The sequence below is a fragment of the Hyperolius riggenbachi genome, chromosome 9 (assembly GCF_040937935.1).
Source record: "Hyperolius riggenbachi isolate aHypRig1 chromosome 9, aHypRig1.pri, whole genome shotgun sequence".
NCBI lineage: Eukaryota > Metazoa > Chordata > Amphibia > Anura > Hyperoliidae > Hyperolius > Hyperolius riggenbachi.
In genome coordinates this window covers 2,830,907-2,849,819 of record NC_090654.1, presented here as the reverse complement: position 1 = coordinate 2,849,819, position 18,913 = coordinate 2,830,907, and the positions used below count along the sequence as shown (strand labels likewise).

Sequence of the window (18,913 nt, the reverse complement as noted above, 5' to 3'; positions counted from 1 at the left end):
GTGTCACATCTGCAGTGCTGTCCCATGAGAAGATATCATACAATATTTACACTGTTATACAAGCTGTACACTGACTGCTTTACATTGTATCACAGTGTCACATCTGCAGTGCTGTCCCATGAAGAGATACAGTGGCTTGCAAAAATATTTGGCCCCCCCTTGAAGCTTTCCACATTTTGTCACATTACTGCCACAAACATGAATCAATTTTATTGGAATTCCACGTGAAAGACCAATACAAAGTGGTGTACTCGTGAGAAGTGGAACGACAATCATACATGATTCCAAACATTTTTTACAAATAAATAACTGCAAAGTGGTGTGTGCATAATTATTCGTCCCCCTGAGTCAATGCTTTGTAGAACCACCTTTTGCTGCAATTACAGCTGCCAGTCTTTTAGGGTATGTCTCTACCAGCTTTGCACATCTAGAGACTGAAATCCTTGCCCATTCTTCTTTGCAAAACAGCTCCAGCTCAGTCAGATTAGATGGACAGCATTTGTGAACAGCAGTTTTCAGATCTTGCCACAGATTCTCCATTGGATTTAGATCTAGACTTTGACTGGGCCATTCTAACACATGGATATGTTTTGTTTTAAACCATTCCATTGTTGCCCTGGCTGGCTTTATGTTTAGGGTCGTTGTCCTGCTGGAAGGTGAACCTCCGCCCCAGTCTCAAGTCTTTTGCAGTCTCCAAGAGGTTTTCTTCCAAGTTTGCCCTGTATTTGGCTCCATCCATCTTCCCATCAACTCTGACCAGCTTCCTTGTCCCTGCTGAAGAGATGCACCCCCCGAGCATGATGCTGCCACCACCATATTTGACAGTGGGGATGAGCAGTGTTAGTTTTCCGCCACACAAAGCGTTGTGCATTTTATGCAGTGCACGACTAATAGTTGTCCTATGGACAGAGTCTCCCACCTGAGCTGTAGATCTCTGCAGCTCGTCCAGAGTCACCATGGGCCTCTTGACTGCATTTCTGATCAGCGCTCTCCTTGTTCGGCCTGTGAGTTTAGGTGGACGGCCTTGTCTTGGTAGGTTTACAGTTGTGCCATACTCCTTCCATTTCTGAATGATCGCTTGAACAGTGCTCCGTGGGATGTTCAAGGCTTTGGAAATCTTTTTGTAGCCTAAGCCTGCTTTAAATTTCTCAATAACTTGATCCCTGACCTGTCTTGTGTGTTCTTTGGACTTCACAGTGTTGTTGCTCCCAAGATTCTCTTAGACAACCTCTGAGGCCATCACAGAGCAGCTGTATTTGTACTGACATTAGATTACACACAGGTGCACTCTATTTAGTCATTAGCACTCATCAGGCAATGTCTATGAGCAACTGACTGCACTCAGACCAAAGGGGGTGAATAATTACGCACACACCACTTTGCAGTTATTTATTTGTAAAAAATGTTTGGAATCATGTATGATTTTCATTCCACTTCTCACATGTACACCACTTTGTGTTGGTCTTTCACATGGAATTCCAATAAAATTGATTTATGTTTGTGGCAGTAATATGACAAAATGTGGAAAACTTCAAGGGGGCCGAATACTTTTGCAACCCACTGTACAATAAAATAATTACATGAATGTGCACTGACTCTTGTGGGATGCTGTGTTAATAACACAGAGATGTGCAGCACACATTAGTAAATGTCTGGTGTGTGGGTTCAGCAGAGCTGCGTTCCTGGTCACATGACTGATATGCCGATTCCCGGAAACACGGCTGATATGCCGGTTCCTGGTCACACGACTGATATGCCGGTTCCCGGACACGCGGCTGATATGGCAGTTCCCGGAAACACAGCTGATATGCCGGTTCCTGTACACACAGCTGATATGCCGGTTCCCGGACACACAGCTGATATGCCGGGTCCCAGACACACGGCTGATATGCCGGTTCCTGGCCTTGGCTGCTCTCTGCCCGTGTGCTCAGCCGGCTGTGTAGAGAGGCCCTGGCATTAGCATCTGTATGGAGCGGATTGCACACCCTGCATACTAACCAGCCTGTCTGTAACCCCCGGATACAATGCCTCTGCGGGGGGAGCGGACTGCTGACACATCACGCTTCATACTGCTGGCTCTTTTTCTGTTCATTAATTAACATGTTCTGCACTGCTGGCATCTTCGCAGCGTCCGCCGGTGGCGGGTACACTTTTCAAGAGCTTTTTTTAAAATACATATTTTTTATGTAGTTGATGAAGAGGTAGAAATAAACGCCAACGCAGTCAGTGGCCTCCTAAGTACAGCAAACACAATACTGTGAAGGGTAATATTACCCAGAGTACACAATGCCATCGCTGTAATAATCAGAGAGGAACAGTCCGGCTTCCGCAAACATCGCAGCCGTGTCAATCTTATTAACGCCTTAAGAATAAATATAGAACAGTGCAGAACAGAGAACCATACTGTACGTGACATTTATAGCCTTCGGAAGAGACTTTTATTCCCTTAACCACCCTGGCGTTCTATTAAGATCGCCAGGGCGGCTGCGGGAGGGTTTTTTTTAAATAAAAAAAAAACTATTTCATGCAGCCAACTGAAAGTTGGCTGCATGAAAGCCCACTAGAGGGCGCTCCGGAGGCGTTCTTCCGATCGCCTCCGGCGCCCAGAATAAACAAGGAAGGCCGCAATGAGCGGCCTTCCTTGTTTTGCTTACATCGTCGCCATAGCGACGAGCGGAGTGACGTCATGGACGTCAGCCGACGTCCTGACGTCAGCCGCCTCCGATCCAGCCCATAGCGCTGGCCGGAACTTTATGTTCCAGCTACGCTGGGCTCAGGCGGCTGGGGGGACCCTCTTTTGCCGCTGCTCGCGGCGGATCGCCGCAGAGCGGCGGCGATCAGGCAGCACACGCGGCTGGCAAAGTGCCGGCTGCGTGTGCTGCTCTTTATTTGAAGAAAATCGGCCCAGCAGGGCCTGAGCGGCAGCCTCCGGCGGTGATGGACGAGCTGAGCTCGTCCATACCGCCCGGCTGGTTAAAGAGGAGCTGTCAGCCATACTATCTCAGAAAAAAACACAGTAGATAAACATTTGCTCTACTTACATAACACATGTATTGCACTGTCTACGTTTTGATTTTAGTGATTTCTCTATAGTAAAAAAAAAAAAGAGAAAATCCTTAGGATTTTCCATCTTAACTGTGTCCGTTTTGAAGAAGCCAATCCTGATGTCATTTCCTCCCTTACTTTCCTCTTCCTGATTGTGTATGCGTTGCCTGCCCCCCTCCCACTCTTCAGACACTCCCACCCAGCTCTGCAATAGACAGTGCATTGTCTCAGCATGAGAAATATTGGCCAGTCAGAGCGGAACAGAGGTGTGGGAGGAGAAAACAGGGAGGGAAAGAGGCTTCAGCCAATCAGGCTGCATTAGTTGAGTCTGAGGGGAAAGTAAGGAAGGAAAAAAGAATACCCAGCATGCCCTGCAACTTCCTTTGAGCGGCAATGTACCAAATAAGAGCCAGGGAAACTGGGGAATGTTTTAACTTTTGATTTTGACGTTTGGATTGCCTGGTTAGCATCCTTATTACTTGTTTACCAGATAAAAATAAAGAATTGATTATGGATTTTATGCCTGACCGCTACACAGGAGAAGGGTCAGTCATACTATCCCAGGAAAAAACACACATGTAAGCAGAACAAGTATTTATCTACTTATATAACACATGTATTGTACTGTCCACATTCTGATTTCAGTGAATTTTATATAGTAAATAAAGAGAAAACTGTTTAAGGAATTTTCCATTTTCACTTCTTCTGACTGAAGCCAATCCTGATGTCATTTCCTCCCTTACTCTTTTTTTTTCCTCTTAGAAACTACACTGTCATATCTGGCTTGCTTTGTAAACATGTGAGCACAGCATAGAACAGATTTCAGTCTTGTGTCACACTGAACTGCCCTCAGCCAATCAGAGAAGAGCAAGGATGTGGGCGGGGAGATGACAACCTTCCCTATCCCCAAGGGAAGTCTGACAGAGATAAGATTTATTAAGCAGAAACATTTATGATTATATTGGAATGCTTGCACTGCAGGGTCAGGTTGTAGACTACATAACAGACGCAGAGCAGTGGATAATTGGATTTTGATTTGTTTTGCTGACAATCCCGCTTTACTAGAAGATTCATGCAGAGTAGAATAGAAAAATATGGACTCCCTGGGAAAATGTAATTACTGAAGGGCATATACAATAGCTTTACATGCAGAATATTACACAACGTGATCGGTCAGACTACACTGAGGTAACACAAGGGGTGAGACAAGGGGGCGTCTGTCTCCTGCTAGATTTCTGGTGGTATCGGACAGCAGAAGGAGAAGAGTTCTGGGGGAACAGAGAAGAGGAATACAGTGCAGCCTGAGAGAAGCTCTGGAAGATCTACACTGAGGTAACACAAGGGGTGAGACAAGGGGGCGTCTCCTGCTAGATTCCTGGTGGTATCAGACAGCAGAATGGGGAGAGCTCTGGGGGAACAGAGAAGAGGAATACAGTGCAGCGTGAGAGAAGCTCTGGAAGATCTACACTGAGGTAACACAAGGGGTGAGACAAGGGGGCGTCTCCTGCAAGATTCCTGGTGGTATCAGACAGCAGAATGGGGAGAGCTCTGGGGGAACAGAGAAGAGGAATACAGTGCAGCATGAGAGAAGCTCTGGAAGATCTACACTTTGCTGATGACTTCTGTTTATTGTCTCAGAGGTATAAAGGGATGAAGGAAAAACTGGGAAAGTTACCAAATGGAGCAGAAACTGCAGGACTACCAACAATGCCAACAACACAGATGAGGATAAACAAATACTGCTACAGAGAGATCGGAGAGACAAATATATGGATATAAAATGTCCGGAGATCTGTGGAGAAACACTAACTACTAAAAGAAATTCAGTTAAAGGACACCTGAACTGAAATGTGACATAATGAGATAGACATGGGTATGTACAGTGCCAAGCACACAAATAACTAGGCTGTGTTCCTTTTTTTTCTTTCTCTGCCTGAAAGAGTTAAATATCAGGTATGTAAGTGGCTGACTCAGTCCTGACTCAGACAGGAAGTGACTACAGTGTGACCCTCACTGATAAGAAATTCCAACTATAAAACACTTTAGTAGCAGAAAATTGCTTCTGAGAGCAAGAAAGAGACAAAAAGGGGAATTTCTTATCAGTGAGGGTCACACTGTAGTCACTTCCTGTCTGAGTCAGGACTGAGTCAGCCACTTACATACCTGATATTTAACTCTTTCAGACAGAGAAAGAAAAAAAGGAACACAGCCTAGTTATTTGTGTGCCAGGCACTGTACATACCCATGTCTATCTCATTATGTCACATTTCAGTTTGGGTATCCTTTAAGGAAAGTGGGGTTGGATAGACTCATTGCTTCCTCTCAGGTCTCTCCTCTGCCGAGATTCCGGAAAACCATTCATACTATCATCCATACTATCCTGGGGTTTTGTGATCCAGCACCCATGTGGCCTCATCGCCAGGAAAGAGAACGTTCATCGGTGGTCACTGCCATTCCTCTCATGACAGGTCTACTTCACATTCTGTCCAATAACAGTTTGCTTAATAAAGTTGCAGCAGAGAAATGAGAGGTGCTCTTTGCCAAAACACGACGTTGCCTTGGCTGCGGCGACACAAAGGCGATCTGTTTGGCGTCTCATTCTGTGGGGTCACCGTATGACAATGCCTCCTGGACCCAGTCACCATCTCGCTAGGTAGGATTTCTGAAAAGGCTGAGAATTCATGTCAGATCCTTTACAAGAGGCCTGCGGAGAAATTCATTAAGTCTGGGCCAGGCCCTTTTCTCAGCACTATTGTGCGAGTGATTAGTGATGTGACATTTAGTCTTTTCTTGTCAGCTCTCTTTTGTCTCGTCTGGCTGATTCTTCTCCAACATACATAGCTACAAGACAGATACAGGACAGAGCACAATCCTCCAGGATCCAGGCAGAGGCAGGGGGACTCCTGATCCACCAGCTGTGTCACATGGAGAAGTGACAGCAGTACAATGCTCGGTCTCAGGCCTGGCACTGTCCAGTCACCTATTAACTGCCTGAAATCCAGCAGAGGAACGTATGAACCTTCCCTACGGCTAAACTCTGGCCAGATTGCGGCACGGTTGGAACATCACATCCGAAATATAGACCCTATTCCATTCTGTCCAGCTAATCCTTCATTATACACACAGCACATTCATCTATGGACTTGGAGACGCCAATCTATAACATGATAATGGTAAGCCTACCCCCCCTTAAACCGCCAACCACCACCACTCCCCATTCTCCATCCCCTCTTAACCTATTAAAATAATGGACACGGACTACTTGGCATTGGATTAATTTAAGGCCATAGCAGCCCCTTTCTTTATTCAGCCAATTAACAATGTTCCAAAACAAACAAATAACCATCATAACCAAAACAGCATTCACAAAGAGCTGGGGTAAGGGGTCCGGAGGCACCGAAAATCTGTCTGTCATAACACCCGTGTGACATGCAGCCTTGTACCGGCCCCCCGCCGCGGAACTCGGCTCGGGGACAGCTGCATGCCCCAAAGTCGTCTCTCTTAACTCCGTTAAAACCGCCGGATTTGTCCCGCGACAAATCTCTTTCCCAAGAAACCGACCTCCGGAGCCCCTTTTTACCCCTCCGGCTGCAATGACAAACAAAGACATACCACACAAAACAGAAAATAAGGGAGGGAGGGTGGGAGCTTCTTCCATCACGCTGCTCCAAGCCGGAAGTGCCCGCCCCCCTGCATCCGCCGCCTGACCCGGGAAAATCCGCCTACGCCTCCCAGCGCTGCACTGCCCGCCCCCTGCTCCAGTTAACCCCTGCCCTGCCCCACCAGACCTGGGCAACTACCCACTAACCCAGCTACCTAGCGCTACCCGGGGGAGGACGGCTACCTCATCATGGCCGGGCCCTCCGCACTACGCTAGCTCCCGCTTCTGGCCCTATCTTGATAATGGTAAGCCTACCCCCCCTTAAACCGCCAACCACCACCACTCCCCATTCTCCATCCCCTCTTAACCTATTAAAATAATGGACACGGACTACTTGGCATTGGACTAATTTAAGGCCATAGCAGCCCCTTTCTTTATTCAGCCAATTAACAATGTTCCAAAACAAACAAATAACCATCATAACCAAAACAGCATTCACAAAGAGCTGGGGTAAGGGGTCCGGAGGCACCGAAAATCTGTCTGTCATAACACCCGTGTGACATGCAGCCTTGTACCGGCCCCCCGCCGCGGAACTCGGCTCGGGGACAGCTGCATGCCCCAAAGTCGTCTCTCTTAACTCCGTTAAAACCGCCGGATTTGTCCCGCGACAAATCTCTTTCCCAAGAAACCGACCTCCGGAGCCCCTTTTTACCCCTCCACCACGAAAGGGCATGACCCCTTATGACCTTGAGGCCCCCAACCTCAAAGCTCTTTGTATCCCCTCTTCGATACCTAGGGCCCACAAGTCCATCCCAATGTCATTAAGATGCACCCCGTCCCTTCTAAGGAACAAACCAATGTCCTCCTCCAGTTCGAAATGACGAATAGCCAACCCCCCATTCCTGATAAAGAACCTGGCCACCTCTTTGTTCAATTTTATCCTAGCTTTATTAACCTTTTGGACCGAGTTAGCCAACCTCCAATGTTCCCGAGCCACAATGTCTGACCAAACTACAATGGTCTCGGGAAACAGGGACCGAACCCTCAAAAAATCAAATTTGATCTCCTTTATAACGATTCTGGTGGATCTAGCCGCCAGATCGTTCCCCCCAACGTGCAACACGAGGATGTCGGGGGCTCTATCCATGCGTGCCAACTTGTGAAGTTCCGGCAAAAGGCCGGGCCAAACCATCCCAGGGAAACCTATCCACCGGATACGTACCTGCTCCCTAGGGAAGCCAAGCTGGCGGCCCTCGGGCCTCACATCGGCCCTTCTCGCCCCCCTACTAACGTAGGAGTGTCCCACAATCCAAACGATGACCTGCGGACCTGCAACAAGAGAGAACAAACTAACAGCAATTGCCCTAAACCCCAGCTACCCCAACCCCCCCCCTACACTAAATGGGGCCTAATGTATGACTTGAAGCGGGCCGACTCCCAGCGCCCGATCTGCTTTATGACCCCCTCGCTCAACCCCCAACGTGACGCCTCCGTAGCCGCACCAATCCGGAAAGAGTGGGAGGCAAACTCCAGAAAAGGGAGGCCGAGTTGGCCTAAACCTTTTCGGAACAACGCTACAAATTGAAAGCGAGACAAAGCCGAGCCGTCCCGGTGCACCAAAAACACCTGAGCCTGAGAGGGGCGGGCCGCCCCAAAACTCTGGACGTTATAATGGGGGCATAACGGGCCGCCAATCTGAAACAGGGTGATAGCCCGACCCCTGCCCGCCTGGTCGGTTTTTGAGCGTGGCAAATAAATGACGACCGTATCAGCCTGGATGGAGATGTGTTCTGCAAGGATGCCTCCCACTCCCGCTTTGTTGCGGCTAACTAGCTCCCCTATTCTAAAGGCCCCGAAAAAAGCCAGAACGAAAGCGGTCTGAAATAGACCGCACTCATAACTGGAGGAGCATAAGCCCGGCAGTACCCCCACCAGCCTACCCAGCAACTCAAACGTAACCGGGCGCCTGGCCTCCCTGCGAACCGCCCCAGACCGGTAACCCCTAAGAGCCTGCCTCACCCGGAAATCTTTAGTTACATCTAGGAGCCCCCTGACCTTGAACCAAAAAGCCAGAGCCGATAACTTCTTAGCCACTGCCGATGCCGAAATACCCTCTACAAAATTATTCCCCAAGAAATACAGCAACAAACATAGCCGTTCTTCATCCGAAGCACAACCTCCTGCTTGCAACATCAAAGCGTCCCACGCATTCCACACTAACGTGTACGCTGCCGCTGACGACTCCGATATGGATCTCCCAATCATACAGGATACCGCTCGAAAGGAATCCTCCACGCCGCGGACGGGCAAGGAACCCCACGTTCTTCCGCCGTGGGAACCGCAGCCCGGAATCTGTCCCACTGGAATCGAGAAAGTGCATCAGCAATGACATTGTCGACCCCAGGTAAATGCACAGCAAACAAGTAAATATTAAACCGCAAACAATCCAACACCAGTTGCCGCATCAGACTTATCACCGGGGGGAAGACGCCGAACAGCTGTTCACTGCCAATACCACACCCATGTTGTCGCAGTTGAACCTCACCCGCTTGTTGGCCAGCTGCCTTCCCCAAATCTGTACCGCCACTACTATGGGGAATAACTCCAACAGCACCAGGTTGGACGTAAAACCCGCCTCCACCCAGGATGTGTCCCAGGGAACTGCGCACCATTGGCCTGCGAAAAAGGCACCGAAACCATGGGAGCCCGCCGCATCAGTAAACAGCTCTAACTCCGCATTGCTCACCGTGTCTTGCATCCACAGCGACTTGCAATTGAAATTAGTCAAGAAAATCAACCACACCTGTAGGTCTGCCTTGATGTCCGCAGTTAACCGAATCCGGTGGTGTGGCGCTGGCACTCCTGCGGTCGCCATTGCCAGGCGCCTGCAGAAAATACGCCCCATGGGCATGATTCTGCAGGCGAAATTCAACTTGCCCAGCATAGACTGCACCTCCCTCAAAGTCATCTTCCTGCAACGGATTGCCAATGAAATAGAATTCTTGAGGTTCACCACCTTATCAGCTGGCAAGCTGCATTCCATAGCAACGGTGTCTATAGTAATGCCCAAGAATTTTAACGCCGTGCCGGGGCCCTCCGTCTTTTCTTCAGCGAGTGGGACCCCGAAGCGCTCACATATGTGCCGCATAGTCGCCAATGCGTACGCACAATCAGGAGAGTCTGCTGCACCCATGAACAAAAAATCGTCGAGGTAGTGTATAATTGACTGCACGCTCGACCTATCCTTCACTACCCATTCCAAAAAAGTGCTAAACCGCTCAAAATAAGCACAGGAAATGGAGCACCCCATGGGCAGACACCTATCCACAAAGTACTCTCCTTTCCAAAAACAACCCAACAAACGGAAACTTGAAGGATGAACCGGCAGTAACCTAAAAGCTGACTCGATATCAGTTTTTGCCAGTAACGCCCCTTGACCCAACCGCCTGACCCAACTTAAAGCTGCATCGAATGAGGTGTACACCACCGATGCATCGTCACCCGACAATCCATCATTGACAGATGAACCGCGAGGAAAAGACAAGTGGTGGATTAGGCGGAACGATCCCGGTTCTTTTTTAGGAACCACGCCCAGCGGTGACACGATCAGATCAACCAGAGGGCGAGAAGGGAACGGGCCCGCCAATCGACCCACTGCCACCTCCTTAGCCAACTTCTTGTCCACGACACCCGGCAACTCATAGGCGGACTTCAAGTTCCTAAAAGGGGGGACCGACTGCAACGAACAACTACTGGGAATCCAGAACCCCTCCTCAAAACCTGCCTTCAGGAACTCTGCCGCCTCGTGGTCGGGATACCTACTTAGAAACTGTGCCATCTCCGCCCCCTTCACTGGCGTCGTCCCTTTTTCGCGCAGAATCCCCCGACTTCGCCCTTCGCTGCTTATAACATCTGGAAGCCGCATGTGAGCCTCCGCAATGGGAGCACTCATGCTTGAACCGGCAGGACTGGCCAAAACGACAGGCTCCATCATTATATTGCCAACAGGTACCCTTTCCACGGGTCGCCGGCTGGCCGGCTGGGGCCGACCCTCCGGCAGTCGCGGGAAAGGACTGAGAGGCCCTTGCCGGGATCATCAAACGCATCCACAAGGTGATATCCTTATGGTCCCACCGAATCTCCGGCCGTACCGCCTTCGTCTGTCTAAACTGCTCGTCGTACCGCAGCCAGGCATTCCCCCCGTACGACCGGTAGGCCTCCCCGATCGAGTCCATGTAACCAAACAGCGCTGTGCAATGCTCAGGCTGCTTTTCCCCTGTCACGCTTGCCAGGATCGAAAAAGCCTGGAACCAGTTCTGGAAGGTCCGGGGTATCAATCTATAGCGCCGTTCCTCCTCCCTCTTCTTCTCGTCCGGCTTACCCTTATCCAGATTGAACTTCTCCAGCTGGAGGAGCGAAAATATCTCAATATATTCGCCCCTCCAGATTCGCTCCTTCACTTCCTGCTTCAAATGAGAACCGAGAAGGCCATTGAAACAAACATACAGTTCCGCATGCGACGCATCAGCCAGTCGCACCTGGCCTGCCCCCCCATCAACAGAAGAGCCGCTGGCTGCCCCTTCCGTCTGCACCGCCACCTCCGCCTGGACACTGCTCAAACCCAACGCCGCGGGTGGGGCCACCTGAACCACCCCTTGTACGGCCAAACCTACCCCTTGCGCCCCTCCCTGTACCATCCCCACATGAGGGGCCGCTCCCGGGGGTGCCAAAGACCAAGCCCCCACCGGTGAGAGGGGGGGTTCCCATTGGTAACAACCCCGACGCCACCGCCGGCATGGGAGGTGAAGGCTGCACCTGCGCTAACTGCGACTCCGCTGACGTTGCTAGGCTACCAGCCCCACCCTGTCTTCCCCCACAAATTCCCAACAATAAAGTGGCTAAGGCATTAACCGCAGCTAGATTGGCCTCACCTGGCTGCTCCGGACGCATGTCCCTGCCAGCCGTCACTCCGGATCCACCCGCTGCGACATCATCACCATCCTCTGCGGAATCCACCTCGGAGTCAGAGCCGTTTTCCGCTGTGGGGCCCCTGCCGTGCTGTACATGCTGAGTCTGTGGCCGCTGATCACCTCTGCCCGACTTGCCCTTCTGCCTGCTGGATCCTCCCGACTTGCCCTTGCTGGTGGAGCTCCTGCTTCCACCGTGCGCTTGATGGGTCGCCGCCGCGGGGGGAAGGGCGGCACCCGTGGGATTGGAGTCCTTCCGTTGGGCTCGCTTAGTCTGCCGCGCAGCGCGGGGACTAAGGGCCGCACCACCTCTCGCCTGCTGGGAATGTGAGGAGCTGGCCGCGCTGGATTGCCCCTCTCCTGCTGCCTCTTGCCGTTGATTGGGATTCCTCCCGCCAGCCCCCTTGCCCTTAGACAAACGTTTTGCAGGGGGAGGCGGAGGGTCCCTGGGGGGGCTCCCTGAGCGGCGCCGGGGTCCGGCATGGAGCTCTGGGCTGAGTCTTTCCGGAGGCCTGGACTGCCTCCTCTCCTCGCTTCTCCCCTCACCTGCTTGCACGGGTGGAGCGCTGGGTGCCGCAGCCGCGGGTGGCTCGCTGGCCGCCGCAGCCTCCGCCGCTGTGCCCGCTCCCATCGCCGCCAGCTGGACCTGGACCCACGAGGGGCCCCTTGATGCCGCTTCTGCCCGGATCCTGGCCACCAGCAAGTCTAATTCCGCCATAGTTACAGGGACACAGGCGGGCGTCCGGCAAGCAGCTTCTTCCATCACGCTGCTCCAAGCCGGAAGTGCCCGCCCCCCTGCATCCGCCGCCTGACCCGGGAAAATCCGCCTACGCCTCCCAGCGCTGCACTGCCCGCCCCCTGCTCCAGTTAACCCCTGCCCTGCCCCACCAGACCTGGGCAACTACCCACTAACCCAGCTACCTAGCGCTACCCGGGGGAGGACGGCTACCTCATCATGGCCGGGCCCTCCGCACTACGCTAGCTCCCGCTTCTGGCCCTATCTCAGCTGAGAACAGTTTTCAGGAAGCATAAGTGGAGGACTTCCCTCTGAAGAAGGGCAACAGTCAGGTTACTAGTTTATTGGACATCTCGTGGTTGTCCTTCTCTGGAGGTCACTCCACTACTAATCTTTTTATTAAACTGTTTTTGTAATATTGGCCTCTCTGAGTTCATTGATTAGCCCAATTCTCCCATCCTTGGTGGGAGTTCCAATAATTCACCAATCCCGTCATTTGGAGTATGACAACCTTCAGGAACATCTCACACAACCGAGTGAGGGCAGGCTGGTGATCTTCTCCTGCCTTGTGTTTACCTCAATAGTATCTGTGAATAATCACTTTGTGTCTTCCATCATGCATGGGAGAACCTGACTGACTCACAATGTAACCCTCAGGAGGGAGGAGGAGCCCCTGTCTCGAACAAACCATGAAAAACGCAATCTTCTGCACTGATTGAACACAGGGAGGTAGGGCGGATGGTAGTATTTTCAATAGTGATGTGATGTGATAGTATATATGTGATTGTATATCTGGGAGGGGTGCAGCTGTGCGAGCGGGAATATCAGAAGCTCAGTCTTGTCTAAATTAAGCTTCAGGAAGCTGGCGGTCATCCAGGAGGAAATGGATGTGAGGCAGGTGGAGACTTTGCCCATGGTGGAGGAGGAGAGATCTGGGGTGTGGAGATATATCTGGGTGTCGTCGGCATACAGGTGGTAATTGAAACTCATGGAGGAGATGATTTTGCCAATTGAGGCAGTATAGAGTGAGAACAGTAGTGGTCCTAGGACGGAACCTTGAGGAACACCAACTGAGAGGGGTGTAGGAGTGGATGAGGAGCCATTGAAGGATGTTGGGAAGGAGCGGTTGGAGAGGTAGGAGGAGATCCAGGCTAAGGCTAGGTCCTGAATGCCCATTAGCTGCAGGGAGTGGAGGAGGAGGGAGTGGTCGACAGTGTCAAATGCAGAGAAGAGATCCAGGAGGAGCAGGATGGAGTATTTACCTTCGGCTTTGGCAAGGGCATTGACCACTTTGGTGAGGGCTCTTTCTGTAGAATGGGCTGGATGAAAACCAGATTGCAGGGGATCGAGAAGGGAGTTCAAACTGAGGAAGTGGTTCAAGCATTGCGTAATATGTTGGCGCTTTATAAACACAATAAATAAATAAGCGTTGGTGGGCCAGGCATTCAAAGATTTTCATGGCAAAGGGGAAGAGGGAGATTGGGTGGTAGTTGGATGGCAGTGATTAGTGAAGGTGCAGGGGAAGCACAGTGGCCTGTTTGAATACGGAGGGGAAGGTGCTGGTGGAGAAGGAGAGGTTGAACAGGTGTGAGGACAGGGACTAGATCAGGAAAGTGTGGGTGGAGGGAGTTGGATGGGACCAGGTCTAGGGGGCAGGAAGTAGCAGGTGAAGTTGCCAACATCTGGTTGACTTCCTCCACTGCGACAGGCGTGAAGGAGGTGTGGGTGCGAAGAAACAGGAGAAGGGTGTCGGGAGGAGACGGGAGCGATGGAGTGGAGGAGAGAAATATCCCTCCGGATGGTGGTAATTTTGTTGATAAAGTAGTTTGATAGAGTTTGATAGGTCAGTGGCAGAGAGGGTGGAGGTTGGGGGTGGGGCTGAGTAGGACATTGAAGGTGGCAAAAAGACAACGTGGGTTGGAGGCTTGGGTAGTGGTGATCAGACCAGTGAAGTATTTGCTATCAGCAAGGGCAGTATGGTACGTCTGCAACTTGGTCTTGTACCCCAGGAAGTCATGGTTGTGGCAGGATTTCCTCAATTTTGCACGGACACAAGGACAGGAGGACACAGCGTCACAGGGGAATTACAGGATTAATAATTATATTATTAATTACACTAACCCGAATCTTGAGTCCAACAAACCCAGCAGCTACTGATCAGTGAGCTGATTATTAACCAGCAGACACCGGTTTGGATTGGCTCAGTTTCAGGACAGTGGAGATTTGCATGGTTACCTGTATTTCATACTTATTTCTAATCCTGCCTGGAGTAACACGGAAGTAATAAACACACCTGCGATGCCAGCAAACGCCCGGCGAGGAGCTGAGTTGAACTGTAATGACTAGCTGCGAGTACGCAGGGTCATTGCTTTCTAAACATTCTTCATGTTATTTACTAGTAATGATCAGGAAATATCTCCATATCTGACGCCTCTTTGCCAGACGAGGAGGGGAATAAAAAGGCAGCAGCAGATATATTGGTAAATATCAGAGTTTAGCGGGCCTGTTTCCAGAGGCGTAGCTAGGGTTTTCAGTGCCCGGAGACAAAGACAGTTTTTGCGCCCCCCTCCCGGAACAAAATGGGTGTGGCCACTCATCAGAATGTGGTCATAGTCATGGGTGGAGCCAAATGTTATTAAATTAGCCATATGTGCCGCCTTACCCTTTCAGAAAGCCAGATGTGCCCTCTGTTTCCCCCATTTAGATAGCCAGATATGCCCCCTTTAAATAACCTTTTTTCTGCTGCTAACACTTCTGCGCTCCTCTGCGGAGGGAGGAGGAGAAGCAGAGGCACTTCGGGCAGCCAGCGAGCCACCTTTCATTTATGTGGGGGAGCAACGGGTGTGCTGAGTGCCCTCAAAGTGCTGCGCCCGGGGACACATGTCCCCCCTGGCCCACCCATAGCTACGCCTCTGCCTGTTTCACAGTAATAAGTCTGTATACGGACGAGGAGGGGTATAAAGAGGCAGCAGCAGATATATTGGTAAATATCGAAGTATAAAACTAGCAGGCCCATTTTTCAGTAAATAAGTCTTTGGAAGAAAAATCTTGTCAGACATTCCAATCTCCTCTTAATTCCCGGCAGGTAAAGTGACGCAAGTCTTGGCAATAAGGCTGGAAAACAGATTAGACATGTTCAGCATTCCTCGGAGGTCATGCATGCTCAGCCGATAGCGCCGGTCATGTTATCGGCATTTCAGGATGAGGGTCGGACGAGGGTCTGATTTGGGGGAAAAACCAAGAAGCAATTGTTGGGAAGGGGAGGAGCTTGTAATCCCCCATAAGCAATCAATCCCACCTCCGGCCATAAGAGGGCGCCAGGATGAATGCGGGCACATTGGGGGAGTGGCCCAGCACCGGTGGTGTCTTGTGGGAACCACCTCTGTGGAATGGTGGAGGGTTATATCTTGAACACGGAATACACTATAGGCTTGTGCTTTCTGTCCATCGCACATAATGCTGGTCAGGTGACACAGGAAGACAGAGACCCGCGAGGGGACAGGTTCAGGCGTTCAGGAACTCTGGCCTACTTGGGTTGTCTGGTTGTGAACTGGTTTGACCTTTCTGCACGATGTAGAAACAGTCAATACTAAGCGATTGGAATTTAATAGCTGGTCTCTTTGGCTGCAGTAGTGTCTGAATCTCACCAGAAACAAGCATGCAGCTAATCCAGTCACACCTCAGTCGGAGCACCTGATCTGCTGCATGCTTGTTCAGGGGCTAAAGGTATTAGAGACAGAGGATCAGCAGGACAGCCAGGCAACCGGTGTAGAATATGGCAGTCTCCATGTCCCTTTCACAAGTTATCACACAGCACAAATGATCGGTCTTTCTATAGGACAGGGTGAAATTGGGGCTCATTCACTAATTGGCGGTATAATTTTACCATGACTTATGCCAGCTGTGTAGCGGCGTTGCCCTGTGCGGCTGGGGGACATCGGTCTGATAACGACACGCCCAGCCGGCCAGTGACATGGCGGAATAGCTAAAGATGGACGTGGAAACGTACAGACGTGTTCTTGTGATGTCATTGTGATGTCATTATACCCGTGGCATGATATATATGTATTATTAACATGTTTTATTATTATTCCCTTCTCTTTAGTGATCCGCGCAAAAGCCATCAACAGAACGGTTCACAATTCAGACAGCATCGATGGAGAAATCCAATACGGGATCGAAATGATGGAGGTAACACTGCGATACTAACTGCGATATGTGTCCCAACAACGTAATCCTTCTATGCAGACCCCCAGATATCATCAGATGCAATAGGGCCCTGGGCAAGGGAGTAGATTTGGGGCCCTTCTGGTAAGCTGAAGTAAGAGAGGTCAGAGGAAGTGGCAGGGAGCCCTTGACACCCGCTAGGCCCCAAGCACCTGCCTAGGTTGCCTGGTGGATGATCCTGCTCTGCTCAGCATTGTCCTCACACACAGCTCTGCGGTCCCATCACCCAGGGCAGCTGCTCAATGCCAGACACAACCGATCTGTATTACCTAATCACCAAGATACCGATACTCACTGAGTCTGCTCGGGTTCCCAATTAGGCATACAAATATATTCCGTTCTCAGGCTTTGATTTATTTAAAGAATATTGCTAATACATGGACTGGTTAACAATAAATAGTGAATTAATGGAAAATCGGAAACATATCAAATGAATGCATATACCTGTACACATAGCTCCCAACTGTCCCTTTTTCGGAGGGACAGTCCCTTTTTGGGAGCCTTGGCCCTCTGTCCCTTTTTCACCCTCATTTGTCCCTCTTTCAGGACTTGGTCCCTCTTTCTATGTAAATATATATATTTCTCTACTAAAATATGTGTTTGATTGACTCTAAACTTTATTCCCATCCTTTAAATTGATATATTACTAATTTTAAAATGTTACTATGAAGGAAAATGAACCAGGATAGAAAGGACCAGTGTAGTATGAATTATAAAACAACATATTTTTCTTATGAAATCTTTATGGTATGCGTGACTAGAGGCGTGGTGAGGGCGTGGTCAGGGGTGTGGCAGGGGAGTGGCTTAAGTGTCCCTTTTTCTAATCTCAATAAGTTGGGAGGTATGCATATACACATAGCTCACAACTGTCCCTCTTTGGGAGCCCTGTCCGTCTCGTCTGTCCCTCTTTCCTCCTCATTTGTCCCTCTTTCAGGGCTGATGTACATATATATCTATGTAAATATATCTACTGAAAAATGTGTTTAACTGACTCTAAACTTTATTCCCATCCTTTAAATTGATATATTACTAATTTTATAATGTTACTATGAAGGAAAAATGACCCAGGATAGAAAGGACCAGTGTGGTTTGAATTATAAAACATCATAATTTTCTCATAAAATATTTATAGTGTGCATGATTAGGGGTGTGTCAGGGGCGTGGTTAGAGGTGTAGCAGGGGTGCGGCTTAAGTGTCCCTCTTTCTGATCTCGAAAAGTTGGGAGGTATGTATACATTTAGCAGATATTGCATCGTCTGTGCCCCATGGACTGGAGAGCCCCTGGTTTTCAGTCTGGAGCTTATACAGAGATATCCGGATCCCAGGACCAGGCGGCTCGGTTACCCATGGCTGAAGCTCTACTGAATGCCTGTGGTCTCTAGCAGGGCCGGATTTGTACTTCTTACCGCCCAAGGCCAACTATACTGTCTGTATGGTTGTTGTCTCTGTGTGCCCCAATGAGGATTCTCCTTACTTTCCATCATTGGTGTCGCAGACAATAACTATCTTAGTAATACGTGTATAGATTATTAGTTGTGTTTTCCTTAAAGGATCCCCGAGGTGACATGTGACATAATGAGATAGACATGGGTATGTACAGTGCCTAGCACACAAATAACTAGGCTGTGTTCCTTTTTTTTTCTCTGTCTGAAAGAGTTAAATATCAGGTATGTAAGTGGCTGACTCAGTCCTGACTCAGACAGGAAGTGACTGCAGTGTGACCCTCACTGATGAGAATTTCCAACTATAAAACACTTTCCTAGCGGAAAATGGTTTCTGAGAGCAAGAAAGAGATAAAAATGGGAATTTCTTATTAGCGAGGGTCACACTGTAGTAACTTCCTGTCTGAGTCAGGACTGAGTCATCCACTTACATACCTGATATTTAACTCTTTCAGGCAGAGAAAGAAAAAAAGGAACACAGCATAGTTATTTGTGTGCTAGGCACTGTACATACACATGTCTATCTCATTATGTCACATTTCAGTTCGGGTATCCTTTAAGAACTTTTATGTTATGTTTGCCATGTCATTGATGATGGACCCATTGTGTCACCATGAGAGTTAGGCTGATGTGTACCTGCAGGATAGAGCTTACAGGTCTTGCAGGGATGACACAAGTACAGGACAGAGAGTTCAAAGGATAAAGCTGTCTTTGTAGATAGGGATGGCTGCATAAAACAGCTTTACTGCCCCTCACTGAGCCGCCCCTAAATTTCTGGTGCCCTAGGCCATGGCCTATGTGGCCTTGCCAGAAATCCGGCCCTGGTCTCCAGTCTTATATACCATTTAGCACTACCCTTGAGCAGTTCATAGTGCTGAGGCAAACAGTGCAGTTC

At 49.8% G+C, this 18,913-nt stretch overlaps 1 protein-coding gene across 1 annotated transcript in view; it reads left to right on the top strand.

The window, feature by feature from the left end:
* Window positions 1-18,913, top strand: part of TIMP4 (TIMP metallopeptidase inhibitor 4) — a 57,493-nt gene that overhangs the window by 27,890 nt on the left and 10,690 nt on the right. Inside the window, exon 2 of the mRNA XM_068254998.1 lies at window positions 16,455-16,540. Coding sequence (XP_068111099.1) covers window positions 16,455-16,540 — 86 coding nt within the window. The remainder of the gene's footprint in view (window positions 1-16,454; window positions 16,541-18,913) is intronic.